At 46.7% G+C, this 15,924-nt stretch overlaps 1 protein-coding gene across 1 annotated transcript in view; it reads right to left on the reverse strand.

Annotated features, from left to right (window-relative positions):
- LOC135265066 (multiple epidermal growth factor-like domains protein 9) overlaps positions 1–15,924 on the reverse strand; it is an 89,579-nt gene that overhangs the window by 53,877 nt on the left and 19,778 nt on the right. The window contains exon 2 of the mRNA XM_064354294.1: positions 9,426–9,624. Coding sequence (XP_064210364.1) covers positions 9,426–9,624 — 199 coding nt within the window. The remainder of the gene's footprint in view (positions 1–9,425; positions 9,625–15,924) is intronic.

Raw genomic sequence — 15,924 nt, forward strand, 5'->3', positions numbered from 1 at the left:
TGCATCACTGTTGCTCTGGGCGGGGGAATGATGTAGGTCAGGGCAGACCACCGTCTGCCTCGTGACCTTGACTGCGGGTGTGGTGGCGTGGCCACAGGCCAGAGGGGACAGGCGGTGCCAGGAAACCATTCCAGAGAGCTGCCGACTGTACTGCTTTCACCACAGACTGGACTGTGGCCACGGCTCCCCCCGCCTCGCCCCCTCAACCGTCCAATGATGCGCGTCAAGCATAACCGGCGCAGACTGGAAATGACACGCGCGTCTTGATTTTGACAGCCCCCGACCACCCGTCTGTCACTGGAGCGGATCGCCCATGCAAAAGGAGGACTGTGAGGTGGCAAAGGCTCACTCCCATTTATATCGCAGGAGGGCATCAGTGTAAACACAGGCCATTCTTATAGGCAGTGCTGTGAGATGCTACTTTGTACTCTGCTGATTGGGAACACGGGTGCCATTTGAAAGTACTTATTCTTTAGCATCTATCCGTTACCAGCAGGAAACTAGAAGGCTGATCAGCACTGGTGCCCAGTGAAAACAGATTCCCTGCAACTTCATTACAGCATCACAATGATCACCATGTAATAGCCATCTTCCGCAGCAACTCCTAACTAGGGAATGTTACTGTCTTTAGCCCCAGACGTACAATAGCAGCCTCCTCTAATTACGTCAATATCATATGCACGCTCATTTTATTTCTCCTTCTCTTTCTTTCAATACTGAGCAACATAATTTGTGCCCATAATGATTATCATATTCAATTCCACAAAAGACCTTAATCTCCTTCTCCCTTACATCACCGGCCCTCTCTTATCCCCCCTTCAGAGATGTGATTTCCTCTCTGGGAACATGTTCACAGATGGTGGTCTCTCTCCCCCCCCCCAACACACTCCACCCCCCCAACCCACGCAATAATTCCTGGCCTCATTTCTTCATATTCTCTAACTCCTCCTCATATTTGCTTCCCAACCCACGCCTTCTCTGGGACACCAGGCTATAGTTTCTAAGCAACCACTCGCTTACTGGTAAGTGTTCTTTCAGAAAGTACCGCTTTATTTATTTAATACTTAAAGGTTATCTTAAAAATGGCGAAACCTCGAAGGCCCCCCGTATGGTAATTGGCATAAAGTGGCCTGTGAGTGCTGCGTTTTGTCACTGAATGACGAGCCGCCTTCCCTTCTGCACGTATGAAGCACAGGCTGTGTTTAATATCGAGCGAGGGCAGCTGTATGGAGGGACAGTAGCGGAAGCTTAAACGCATCCCCCCCTTTGGCAGCGTCTCCAGCCTCATTATCCTCCAGCCGTGTGCCAAGGTTGCTCCCCGACTTCCTGATTTATGAATAGAACAGAGAGAGGCCCGCTCAGAAAGATGCGTGCTAATTGCAAGCCTCGCTCCGCCAGATCGTCCGCGCACCAGACATTTCGCAAGCATTTCGATTAAGCTGTTTTGTTAGTCGCAGGCAGCTTTTAAAATAAACGCGAAGCGATTTGTCATGTATCGCCGAGGCAAAAGGATTGTTGGGGGTAATGACACCACTTGTCATCCTCTTGAGAAATCTGCAGCGTTTATATTAATTTAAGGACGGCGAGTGCTTCCTTGTGCCGGACACGGGACTGTGCACCGACTAACCACATTTAAAAACAAATGAGGAATCGATTTTCGTTCTTAACAAGCAGGTATGTTTTCCCTCTGTTTTTAAATCAGAGCCCTGGGGCTGCTACCACCCACCCCCCTCTTTCTGCGGGACTCCTCTGATGTCCGAGGACAAAACTGGAACAATCGAAATTCTGAAATGTCTTCCGGAACGTGGTGTTTTGGCTGTGGAGGGTCATGTGACTGGACGAGTGTGTGAAGGGCAGAATGGAGAGGACGCTGATGAGTCAGTCGCCAGCTCTCCTTCCCCAGCACTTCTTTCACCACCCTGCCATCCCCACTCTCCCTTTTTCAGGTCATTAATATAAGCCCAAGATTAATCCTGAAAACCGGGCCAAAGGTCACAGCACAGCGCTTGGGAAAATGACGGATTCATTAAGCGTGTGTTTAAAGAGGGCGTGCGTGTGTGCTTATGTGTGTGTGTGTGTGCACGTCGGAGGAATTGTTATGCCAGTGTCAAAAATCATCATGCGCAATACGATTAAATGGAGGTTCTACAAATTACAAAAACAGTCCACGATTATGCTACTGATGCCCTACTCGCAATAATGTATGGCTGTTCAGGTGGCCCAAGTAATATCTTTTAGGCCCTTTGTGAATACACAGGTAAGATTACAGACTGAATCAAACTAAAATTATGTGCAAACCCACATAAGAAATCATCTCTGCCGAAGCATATTGCCCATATGTGCGTCTGTTTATGACTGAGTACCATCTGGAGCTGAGGCGAACATTACTTATTCGGCCATCTCGTCTGAATTAAATCCCTCTTTATGAGCGTGCATGGTGGGAGCAGAACCATATCAGCAGCAAATGTCAAAGTGAGTAAAGATCAAAATACGAAATCGGACAGAGACACATATCACATCCATAGAGGCAAATACTCTATCGATGCAAGAAAATAAAATCAACAATAGAAGAAAGTATAGAATTTGCAACAACAGAATTTATTTTAAAGGAGCATCCTTCTGATTTACCAGTATATATGGGGTTACTGATGAAAAAAGATATTTTTCTTTTGCGCTCTGCTGTTGCCAGAAAGGTTGGTAGATGGATAAAGCATAGCTGATGTGAAGTAACGTTCCATTCAGAAAATCCCAATGTCTGAATCCTAGCAAGTCACAACTCCGGAAAAGAACTGAAGACCGTAAAACACAGAGAACGAAAGCACTGTATTTTTGCTGGGGTTGATTTCATTTCAGTGCTCAAGAAGAATTCAAATAAGCACATACACATGCTCCTATTATATAGGAATTATATACAGGAATATAGAGGAAACGCACATAATTAAATGCCATTGTACAATTATCCATTTTAGTCCATGTCCACAAATATGATTGAGAGATATGATGAGATGACTTCCGAGTTTGAAACACAAGAGAAATGCAGAGAAAACCAAAAAACCTAATTTTGTTAAAATGTGAGCTAGAACCAAACACCAAGAAAGCATGCCACACATCTCAGGGTAAGACATTTTGCAATGTCTCTCCATTTCTGTCTGGCTGTTACATGCAAAGTACTATGAACTTTAGCTACTGTTTGCATTCTACAGGAATTGCAATCTGAAATACCACTGAATCATACCCCGCATAAAAAAGGATTCCAAAAAGCCATGACGACAAGCATTTGTCTGGAAGGGACAGTGAGTTTTGGTGGGCAGGTGGAGGAGAGTACAGGTGGAGAGTAAGTCGCTCTGGGTAAGAGCGTCTGCTAAATGCCTGTAATGTGGTGAGTCCTGGGGTGGGTGCAATCTGACAGCGAACCCCAAAAATGGAGAATGGTGCGGTATCGAGAAAAGGGGGAACTAGATAGCTCCCCTATAGCCCTGCAATGACAGCCCTGCTCTCCTATGTCTGAGGACAAACCTGGAACAATCAAAATTCTAAAACGTTTTCCGGAACGTGGTGTTTCAGCTGGGGCAGGCAGGTGGAGGAGTACAGATGGAGTGGTGAGTCCTGGGGCTGGGACAATCCGACGGCAAACCCTGAAAACGGAGAATGGCGCGGTACCGGAGAAAGGGGGAACTGGCTAGCTCCCCAATAGCCCTGCTCTGATAGCTTCCCTGGAGAGAGGGGGAACTGGCTAGCTCCCCAATAGCCCTGCGCTGATAGCTCTGAGAAGGAATGTAGCTCCAATAGCCTGCGCTGATAGCTTCCCTGGAGAGAGGGGAATGCCCGGACCGGCTCATTGAGGTGAGCTGAAGGTGAGAGAGAGAGCCACACTCTGAGCTAATGGCCCCTTTGCCTGGCTTTTAGTAAACAGCCCGCTCCGCTCAGCGCGTCCCAGCTTCCCCACCGCCCTCGTAATCTGCGTTACTCACGGCCCGCTGGAGCCGGGAGCGCCTCGCCGTGTCGGACTCTCCGCCCGATCTGCGGAGGCGAGCGCGGCCCCGCCAACACACCGAGAGGCAGTTTTTCTAGGTCAGCTGTGATTAATCTAAATTCTCCGACTTCCCGCTCAACTTCAAGAAAAAAATAAGGAACACGTACATGCACGTTCACACAGACAGGGAGAATAAAAGACAAGCTAAAGGCTCTTTTTGTACGATGGCGAGTTTGAATCAGAATTAAGACACGGTTTTGACCTTGAGATTATTCTATTGTATTTTTGTGTTGAGCTGCACCGTGGTGTTTGAATGTTCCATATTATGTGAGAACGTCTTGTTTCCACCGCCCAATCCGAGGCCACTGTTCCACTGTTGTAGGCTATAATTGTGAAATGACGGTGTTCCGTTTGACCAAATCAACGTTCACATACCCTGTGGGCAGAACAGGAATGTCTACACAACACATTTCCACAGTATTTTGGCCTCACTACCAAGAAGCAAATACTGGGCTTTCCTCCTTTAGCTCACCACACTGGCCAGAAGATAAAGCTTCTTTTCTTCGGTTTCTTTGTGCAGGAAAAAGGTCTCTTTCCTGGCAGCTCCAGGTTCTTCCCACTTGCGGCACAGTTTTGACCCAGACATCACCCTAGCTTTGTGGTGGTGACACAGAACTTACAGAGAGAATGTCCATAACAGCCCATGTAGTGACAGCACTTGGAACCAGTACGGCAGAAAGAGATACCCCCGAAGGTTCCCATTTAACCTGCCATAATGTTCCAGGAATTAGTTCCTGGTAGTGTGAGAGCAGCCAGGCCAAGTTACAACGCTGGAATCAAACAGACACACCAAACGCAAACGCCGAGTGATATGTGGACAGTTAAATATAACTGTGGGTGAAGGTCATGGGTAAGCTATGTACGTTTGCTGAGAAAACACATCGACCTGCCCTTCAATCGATGTTTTTCCCCAATCAATCAATTTAATTTTTATATAGCATGCTTTACAGTACCCAGGACCTTGCAGAGTTAATAACTGTCAGATAGACACAAGCGAAGCATAGTTCAGTCAGTCAGATTACATAAAGCTCACAAATGCTCATACTCCAGCACTCAGGCCCCAAACAAACTCAGTTTCTTCTCTTTAACCACCTTACCAGAGAATGGTTTGACAAGAGCAACTAACAACACAGGAACTTCTGCGCTCACTGAAGAAGCGTGTCCCTGCCTTTGGCTCACTGTTAGTTTTGTATTCCCTGCTAAATGCAGGTTTACGTTGTGCACCTGTGTACACAGTGGAAGCAACGCTTAGCGTGGCTTAAGGGATATATGAGACCAGCTCCCTCCTTACAGGCACAGAGGGGTTTATTGACCGAAGGGCCACTGACAGTGGACGCCTTCCCCCTCCCAAAGCACATCACCCGGCCTTGACATCACCCCCCCTCGCCTCCTCCACACAACAACCATTGGAGAGCATCTATGATGAAACCTCTACTTTAGGACAGCTGCAGTGCCAATGACTTTGAAAACTACATTGACGATACGATAACAAGATTAGTTTTTTTCTGGAGAAACACCAGCAAACTGACAGGCCTATCTGAGGTGCTCCCCTGTGCTAGCTCTTGCTGCGTAAGGTTGTGGGTTTCCAAGCAGGCGAGTTAGGGCGGCGGGGAGGCATTTCGTCCTCGCTCCAGGTCGAACGTTCCGGGATGCAGGATCTCCTGTGACTTCACCAGGGTATCCAGTTTCCCCTGTGTGCTTGCAGCAGTACATTCTATAATTAGACACCATTGGTATAGGTTGAGAGCAGTGGAAGGAGACACTCTCCTCTGCACACTCACGTGTGGAGCAGTGTAGTGGGACCTCACGCTAATGAAGAGATATGTCCTGTTAGTCCTTCCTCTACCACAGCAAAGCCTCCAGCCAAGTCATAGGTTGCCCTGCTGCATTACTAGGCAATTTCCACCTGATTTTCATTCATTAAGATTCAGGTGATGAGTGTAGGAATTCATATGTCCACGTGTGTGTATGTGTGTGTGTGCGTGTGTGTGTGTACAACTATACATTGTGCCACTCAATGGTTAAATGTCATAATCGAAACTCATTTCATACACTGACATTTATTCACATCTCTGAAGATATTCACAGGAGGCTGAAATCCTTGTCCTTTTGTTTAAAAGGGCAAGAGCCACTCTATGAAATATCGCTCGTTAAATTTTACTGCTTAGTAGGGGATAAATGTTCAGCATTTGTTGAATAAGGATTAAAATCTTGAGGAAACTGTGAAGATTATGCCTCAAAGCCCCCATTTAAATCTTAACTGTGATCCAACCCGCTAACAACCAGAGACATGTCCTCTGACCGACTGGGATCAGTACCTGGGCTGTGATTTGCAACCAGCAGGTGATTTGGTTTAATCCCAAAACACCAAGCTCACACTGTGGATTTATACCTGAAATGACACTGGCTGGCCAACAAACTGTGAAGGGAGACCAAATCAGTGACAAAAGGGGACATTACACTTCAATGACACGATGTGATTGGCTGGCGGGAGGAGGTACCTCAGGAGTCCAGTTTATGGGTGCAGTGCCCTTTCCGTCATCCTTCCTCCAGGTCCACACAAAAAATACAATTAAAAGGAGGATGAGGGTCTCATGCTCAGTTAATCTGTATAAGGCACAGTGATTACCAGGGAGAGCAGCGACATGGCCTTCCTATGCTGGGGGGGGCAGGACTTGGCTCAGACTGTCTGAGTAGGATCATTGGCGATGAGACTGAGAGGGGCGGACAATATGCCCCCCCCTCCCACACGCCCCCCGATTAGTCCTGCTCCCTGCCCACCTTCTCCTCACCCGTGGCAACACTGCCCCTCCCAGTTCAAATGCCAGCTCACTGCAGTCTTGCTCTTAGCTGGAAAAGAAATGGCTGAAGTTTACTGGGGAGATACGGCTTAATTAACATGTCTGCAGAAGAGAAGGGATGCGTGTCTGAGAAAGGTGGATGAGGTGGCCGTGGTTGGTATCTGGGGGATGGGGTTTAAAAAGAGCTGTATTATCAAGTCTGAGGAGCCACCAGGATTGGTCGGGAAGAATTTAATCTGATAATCCACACACACCGGAGCGCTCTGGCTGGTTTTTTTTTACTCATTTGTATTCCATGCAGCATTTCTGTTCAGTGGATTAATAAAACCCCTGAATAATTATGCGAGGTGCATTCAGTACATTTTACTGTACCTAGAATCCTTGAGTCAACCCTGCGGTACATGGAACAAGTATTGCCCCAGTAAAAAGAAGATGACCATTGTATTTTGTGGGGGAAAAATTATTAAATGAAAAGCCCTTTCTAGCAAAACGCTGATGTTTTATTATTATGACTTTCAGAATGATAATTTGATATCACAAAGAGTGAGCACAGTGTCAACGCCCACTAGACACAGAGTACAAGAAAACAATGGATTAATTAAATGCTTTCACGCTACAACTATTTCACCAACAGCAAGTGGGGGTATTAAAAATCAAATATTGCAAATGTCACACGAATAAATCTAGACTGGCTTATAATAGCTGGTATTGAAATGGAAGACACAAGAACTGGATGAGGCATTATTCATGAGAGCATTTTTTCCCCCCACAAAATCAAAGGAAGCTTTGTCACCCAGCAGTTAATTGCTGATTATTTCAACACAAAGCAAAAGGGCACCCATGGAATCAAGCTTCTGCGTCAAGACAGAACAATTACTGTCTCTGAAAATAATGCAATCCAATCAAATTACCGCACAAAAAAGCAAGAAATAATGAACGCCAAAAAGAAATGTAGCTCTTTCCTTTTTGAGTGCTCAAAAAAAAAATTAAGTCACTGCGTAAAACTTATCTACATTACAAAGACCTCACTTGAAATTAGCAGCCTACAAAACATATTCTGAGCGCAGACCCGCTGATATTTTAAGACAGAGGCCGTCGACACCATGTGCTTTCTATAGGTGAAGCATAACTCACGAAGCGTGACGAGCTATTGCTTCATCGGCCCGTGATGTGCTCAGAATAGACGGCCGGCTGTACCCTGAAACGAGGTGCCGCGGGCTTCCGCTCGGTGACGCGCCGGGCTGGAGACGGAGGGGCCCCCGCAGCCTCCGCGGCCGCACGCCACGACGCCGTGCGCCAACCTGGCTCTGTTTCGCCGCTGAACTGTCCGGTGGTTTTCCGGGACAGATGACAGATGGGGCTTTTCCCGTAAGCTTTTGCGGTGAGGGTGGGGGGGTGGGGATGGAGGGGGGGGGGGGGGTTCCTGCCAAAACCATCGTGCCGATCAGGCCCCTCACGCTCCCCTCTGCCCCACCCTCGGAGGCACGGAGCCGGATGTGAGGGAACACTCTCCCCTCGGGCTCGCCCGGCTCTCTGCACAGATGTACACGGGGAGGCAAACTTTCCCTCGCCCAATTGAAAGCAGGTGGAGCGTGTACTTTGGTAGGGCAGGCTGAGTTAAAACAGCACATCGGTGGGGGATGGCTAGTTTCGCCCACAGTGCAATGGTGCGCACCACAGTCTTCTACGGAATGCAGACCATGGCACTGCCGACTGTGGCCAGCATCTACAGCACAGTGCACAGTTGGTGCAGTGCCCATTTTGTATGGTGCACACATGACACAGTGCACACTTGGAGCAGTGCAAACTCACAGTGCACACTTCACGTCGTACAAACTTGGAGCAGTATAAAATTGGTGCAGTGCACATTTGAGGCAGTGCACACTTGCCGCACGTGCAGTGTCTTCCTCCTGTGGAAGCTCAACTTGTGGACTGTTGCATGAAAAACACTGATGAATATTACTGGCATTCGAAAGAGGAAAAATAAAAAATGTGTTTTCTTTAGGAAAGTACATATGCATTTCCGTGGGAGTAGCAGTGAATTTTGAGGGTCCTACAAAGTATGTGTCGCAATGTATGCTCACTCTGTGTTAAATAATGCAGGCCGTTCACACAGCGAGAGTTTAAGTAAAACTGAATACCACAAAGACTGCATGCTCAGCTCTTTGAGCAGGGACATTCCTCACCATGGCTAAGACATAAAAATACAGTGGCTATTTTTAAGATGTGCCGAAAAAAGCCACATAGTCCCTTTCATTTTCTCCTTTAGTAACTCTCATACTCAAACTCATTTCTCCTGTTCTGCTTACAACCAGTTTTAAAAAAGTCAGAAAAGGGGCCACAACTAACCGGGTCGACAAACTAGCATCCACACGTTAACATTTTCAGGTGGATTTAATAACATTTAATAGGCCTGTAAGTTCTTGCTTGTACACATTTTGGTGTATGGAGTGGATTTTAAGCAACTCTAGTTTCCGACATTTAACCAGAACATATTTACAATAGCCGCAGATTTTTGGCCATGCTGTCATTACAGTGTTCTCAAGTTCAAGAAAGGCTGAATGGAAACCATTTTAGGCGTGAGGCCTCACCTGTCGCAGCGGTGGTCGAATGACCCGAAGGAGTCGCAGCCGCAGGGCTGGCAGCTGGTGGAGCCGTTGGTGAAGTGCCCGTCCTCGCAGTCCTCGCACTGCGGGCCCACGTAGCCCGGCAGGCAGCGGCACTGGCCCGTCGCCACGTCACAGTCATACGGGTCCTCCACACCCTCGCCGGTACAGTTGCACAGGATGTCTGTTGGGAGACGCACGTACACATGGATGAACTTTCTGAACAAGTAAGTTATAAATTCCACTAACATGCTCTAATTAACCGCTTTGAGGCAGGAAGAGATTTTTTCTGGTCTATAAATATTCAGTTGCTAACCAGAACGGGCAAATCTCTCATGATGAGTTGTAGGAAGTGAAACCTATTGAAGGGTCCTGTGCAGACAGACCTTGCAAGCCTAGTACGGTGGACACAAGCCTCACCAGCCTTCCTTACTGACACTGGCTGCTTTGCTTTACTTTCCCTCAGCTCTCACTCTCTCCAAATTCGGTTTGTAGGAGCTTTATTGGCATGTCATTGGATGGTGCTGCCAAAGCAAAGGTGACCAGCACTCTCATTTCCAATTTCAAGGTATTTTCCTGGCATGGCATTAGAGGATGCTTGTAAAGCAAAGGTGACTAGAGAACACTCCCTCAACCTCTCTCACTCACACAGAAGCAAACTTTTTTACAAATGGGTAAAATTCAGTATTTCTCTACTTAATAAAGCACTCTCAATATTAAGTATTAATATCAGGCATAAATCATGCTCCAACAGTTGCAAGAAAGTTTAGAAAAACCCAATACTGCTCAGCTTGCAGATCCATAGCAGCCCCAGTGGAAGTAGACCGTGACAGTGCTTAATAATGTGCCTGATGTGCAGAACCGAGTTGCGCATGGATGTGATGTCCATGAAATAACTCCCATCAACCTTTGCAACCTCACAGTAAATACCTGAAGGAGGAAGAGAGTGATATAACCAATACAGCTAGCTAGTGTTTATGATTTTATCGAAGTTGGTGGCGAGATGAGAGCTCTTATTACTGTACAGGCTGGACACAACATTGAATGCAGGCATAATTTGAATCTAAAGCTAAATCAAGCTGTTTTCTTCTGTTGACAGATGTGTTGTGCAAACTGTTTTGCACATTATACTTCTAATTTTGGAAAATACTCCAAAAATACGGTAAAATGGCATTTGATCAAAGCTAACCTTCTCCTGGGAAACCTGTCCTAATTCCACCTAAGAATCCCTTCAAGAAAAAGAAGGTGTATCCCTTTCTTTCCTGCTTCATAATGTGAAAACTGTTCATTTTCCAATTAAGATATTAATGGAAGGAAATGTTGGGTTCAGCCATGCTTATGCCATCTCTGCTGTTCAGTATTAGCACAGTCCTGTCCAGCAGTCAGCATCTGTCAGATCTGCTGTATGGCTTGTCACCACAGAAACAGGAACGTAGCAGATATAATTAGCATCAGTGAACGGCACGCATTTTTCACACCAGCTGAAAGGAGGAACTGGAAAGGAACAGCAGAGGTGACCTTGTCAGCAATTACATTACATAACAGGAGCGAAACACAAAGGCACGCGCCTCCATTACTGTTTCAGCCTAAGAGCAGTGGGCGGGTACCGCACGCTGACACCTTTCTGAAGCCTCAACAAGATGTGAATGGTAGGTACGAGCAGCGCTTCACTTATGTGGGATCCTGCTGGAACAGGATGCAGGATCTCTGTTTAGGACACCCTATGTTCCGGGAACTATTTGCATGGATCTGGCAACACTTGAGGGGGAAGAAAACTTTTTAAAAAAATTTTAAATCCATTCGTTGCATCCATGATATTTATTTTTTTTTAATTCATTTATATTATATATTTACTTACATTAATTTATATTTTATATTTACATATAAATTACAAAAACAAACAAATAAATAAATAATATTTATTGATCACAGCAGCGGTGGTTTGTTGGCTATGTCTGGTCATTCGACACACTTTTGGCTGCCTGTGTCAAGACTCTCAAAATTCCCCAAGAGTCCCCACATGCCTTGCGCCCTTAATTACGAAGATCCAATTAGGTTTGATGCATTTAATTGCCTTTAAGCTAACACAGATCGACCGTAATGAAACCAAATCTCCCAGCCGGAGGAAAATGGCAACACATGAAAGAATTTAATTAGCCCTTAATGTGGCCAGAGAGTGTAAGGTGCCAGTCACCTGACGAATCTGCACAGGATGCCTGCTCAGTGGATATAAATTATTAAGCATGTTCAGGATTTGGAAATCAGTGATACAGTGTGACTGTGCACTGTCACTCAGTGTATACCAGCACACTGCGCACACCTTACGTAAGGAGCCATCTGTTTGGCGTGATTCACACTACATTACTTCATCAATTAACCTACACCTTTCAATCATTGAATCAGCAAGCCTGGAGATGGGGATTCTGAATTTGTAATTACAAAATACATTAAATTATTTCAACTACGCAGAACAGAACTTCCCGAAGAACTCTTTATTTTACACATTTCTTCCATTCTCTTTTTTGGATGCCAAACAATCACCACAAATTATTTTCTCCACACAGATTTTAGAAGATCACTGAGAACAAGTTTTTACAACACTTTCATAGTTATTCAAGCAGCGCGGGTCACACAGATCAACACGTATGCCAACGTCCATCTTAGTCGGCTCATGAGACGCGTTGAACCACGTGGACTGAGGAAACCTCCAAAATGGACGCAAGCGATAGAGGAAGCGGGGCCATGCAGCAGTCAGCAGCCATCAGCAGCCACACGCTACTTCGCAAGGTCTGATTTCAGCCGCAGATACGCACATGCCACATGAAAGGCCGTAATTACGAATGCGCTGGGCAATCAGAGCCGGCTTTCCGCGGCTATCCCCTAGCAGGCCTATGTGTGCCTGGCTTTCATGTTTCCGAGGCCTTGATGGATCCCGCGCGCGGGGGTTAAAAAAAAAAAGGGAAAAAAGAGAGAGCCTTTCAGGTTTAGTTTAAATGAAAATGGGTATTCACATCAACCAAAGCAGGCAAATATTTCCAGTGCTGTATGCTGAGTGCACAGAGTACCCTGTGATGGTTAACATGTGTGGGGAGCTCAGACTGCTTTGATACCATTCAATTTTACCATACCCAACCCCCCTCACCCAACACACACTGCTTTACTGAACTGGTTTAGACCACCTTTACGGCTGGTCACAGTGAGCCAAGAATTTAGGACACCTAGAGTAAAGCATCCTTAAAGCAGAGAACCATTCAAGACAAGGCGGGATAACACAGGTATACATTTCTGCCTGTTTTTCTGTTGCTGGTGGAGTAAGGCCCGTGGGGACCAGACAGAGAACCAATGTTCCTCCACCCCCTCCCCACCTCCCCCTTCTCGCCTGGGGATCACAGACAGCGCCCGCTGCCCTTGGAAACGGCCCCTGCGGTTTCCGTGGGTAACAGTACGCGCGGCCCAAACTTTTTCCCTCAGCAAAACACGGGGAGGAAATTCCAGGCAGCCTGTGTTGTGTTATGCAATGCAGAAGGGACCGTATTTCAGAAAACAGGTAACTTTGGGACCTGCAGCTCTGGTCCAACACAAAAGTCCAAGATCAAAAGGTCAGGAACCTTCTTTTTCTTCCTCAAGCAGAACAGTTCACAACCTCACAAATGATTATTTTACTTGGGAGTACCTGAACGGCAGTTTGGGAGAAACGTGCCAACGTAAAGTACAAAATCATCTGCATAAGTTTTACCAGGCGCTGTAAAACTTCTTTTCTCTGTCTCTTATGCACGGTATATTTTTCTTGCCAAACGAGGAACAAACTAAAATTGCACCCTGTCCGGCTTGGCTGTATAATTCAAGGTTGATTTTAAGAAAACATGAAACAGAGTGAGTTTCGTAAACACACCGTGGGCTTCCAGTGAGCTCACCTGCCTTTGATTCGTTTCGTGGTGTTTTCAGTCTCGTTAGCAATCTGGTTTGGTAGTGGGACAGGATGTGCTAGAATTAAACCGCAAAAAATAAGCTTTTCCAGGCACACACTTTGTCATTTTTGGCCAGGCGGACAGCACTCCGTCTGCTTGAAGAAAACATTACCACTAATCCATTCATAATGGACTGCAGGACTTTTCAAGTGCAGGGCAGCAAGCACCTGATTTAGGAAAACCCTTTGTCTCATCTCTCTAAAAGAACAACAGTGATTAAACATAAAGTCTCATTTGTTTTACGGCATTCTCCAAGCATAGGGCTTTATCCTGCGTTTAATAATTGAGAGGGTAGTCTGTGGTTCAGTTTCAGTTTCATTTTATTTGATTCATCACTATGTAGACATTTCTCTACACGATCCTCTGTGATTTAAGTGATCAGTAAACCTCCTCCAAGGCTCCTATTTCTCCATTTGCTCTAATAAAATACTCTGGCTGGTGGTGAGACAAATGTGTCACTGACAGGAGGAGGAAGTTCATCTTCTAGGCTAAAGTGATTGAAGATGCTCAACCTTGCTAGGTCCTGGATACACATCATTTAAAAATTCCAAATGACAATTTTGGATTGGAGTTCTCCGTTCCCGGAGAAAATAAAACCCTGAGAAAGTGTTACAGGGACCAAGCATACACAAACCAGCCTTACTGTACTGTAGTATGCACACCTGCTATGTACAATGTTTGTTTGCTGTACGCGTTAGGTATGCCAAATTAAATATGTGCCCTCAGCACACAAACTTCAATTATCTAAGCACTAACAGAAGTTATATTCATACTGTAAGGTAATTTCTCACAGAACACATCCAAGTGAACTAATTTGTGCTCGCCTTCCGAATGTAGGCTTCACTTGGACCGCCCTCTCCCCCGTACAGTGTGAGGGGTGCGGGGGGGCAAGGGGAGGCGTGGTTCTGCCCCAGAGCCCCACGCTGCCCCCTGCCTTTAAGGGCTCCCATACTGCACTCAATTACCCGCACCGTTATAAAAAAAGCCCCGCCGCTCCTCCTCCTAATGCCCGCAACAGGACCCCAGACTGTGAAATTAAAGTGCCTTATTTATTTCCCCGTGCGCATTTTAAGGCAGGTAATAAGAACAGGATTATTCCTCCACGGGTTTCCAAGTCCCCCAAGTGGGCAGTAAAGTTTGATTAATTTTTTTACCGAAGAACGTAAGTAACCCAAGACTCGAAGCTCAGCGCTTGGTGTTGTGTCTTGATGCTGTAGATTTCATGACACACACACAACACACACACACACACACGCATGCACGCACACGCACACACACACGCGTGTACACACACATATTCCTCAGAAAACCTTTTTCATTTATGATATTTATCACTCTGCAATATAACAACCGTGTGATTTTACAGCATCATAATTTTAAAGCATGTAGGTAGCGCAGAGATTGGTTCTGATGATTTCCCAGGTACGAGACTCAATATAAAAGGTGTCAGCTTTCAGAAGGTCAAATAGCAGAAAGTCAAATTTCAGTCTCCTTTCAAGGTAAAACAGAGTGAGTCCTGACCAAGGTAGATGATCCACAGGAGGCGTTTTTTTAACAACAAACTGCATAATAAAACTAAAACCTAAGATCCTAAGAATCACACTTTTCACAGTCTGCCGGTGCAGGCAGAAATGTCCTTATCTCAGCAATTTTATTACTTTTTGTTACCTTTGACTCACTCACTTTTCCCCTGATCTATATTTACTTTCCCTTGTCTATATTTACTACCCTCCAGCAGAAAAAACGTCAAAACATCCTGCTCACAAAGGCCTTCAAATGACTCCACCTCAGGCCGACCGCTCTTTCGATCGCATTCCACCGAATCGACTCCCCTCTCGTCGACCCTCCGGACGACCTTCAGCCCCTTGCCTCTCCCCCGGCTCCGGCCCAGCGACACGTGCCTGCCCGATCAGACCGGGCCCTCCCCATCGAGCGCTGCGAACGCGCCGTGCCCCGGGCCTGGAGGCCCACCGGCACCTCCGCAGCGCTCCGAGCACGCCCGCGGGAGTGATGCGGCGGGGGATTATGGGAGAAGACAGGCAGGCATGACTGGAACTCCGGCCTGTTTCCCAGAGACTTCACACACGCACGGTATTTTAGCAACCTGTGTCCACAATGGGAACACGTTATGTGTTGTTTTCTCTGGATGGGTTTTTTTTTGGGGGGGGCAGGGGGGGGGCCTCACACAACTTTATTGCCGTTTCTGGCATGTTGCCCCCAGTGCACGTACGGGGTTATGTAACGGCGTTAGGGAGAGGTTACACAACACTGTGGGAGGGCCGATGCTCTGTCACTCTGTATCTGGGTGGGAGTGGGGGAAGGGACTGACAGGGGGTGGTAGGGTGGACGGGTAAATGCTCTTCCCCAGCACACCGCCACCTTGTCACCCATGATCACTATCACAGGGCGTGACGTCCCAACACGTCGTTACAGATCTCACACGGGATGGGGGCGGGGCCCCGGCTACCCAGCCTCCCAGCAGGCCCTCTCTGCTCCGGTTCAGACACGCCCACGTG

The sequence above is a fragment of the Anguilla rostrata genome, chromosome 10 (genome assembly GCF_018555375.3).
Source record: "Anguilla rostrata isolate EN2019 chromosome 10, ASM1855537v3, whole genome shotgun sequence".
NCBI classification, from domain to species: Eukaryota; Metazoa; Chordata; class Actinopteri; order Anguilliformes; family Anguillidae; genus Anguilla; species Anguilla rostrata.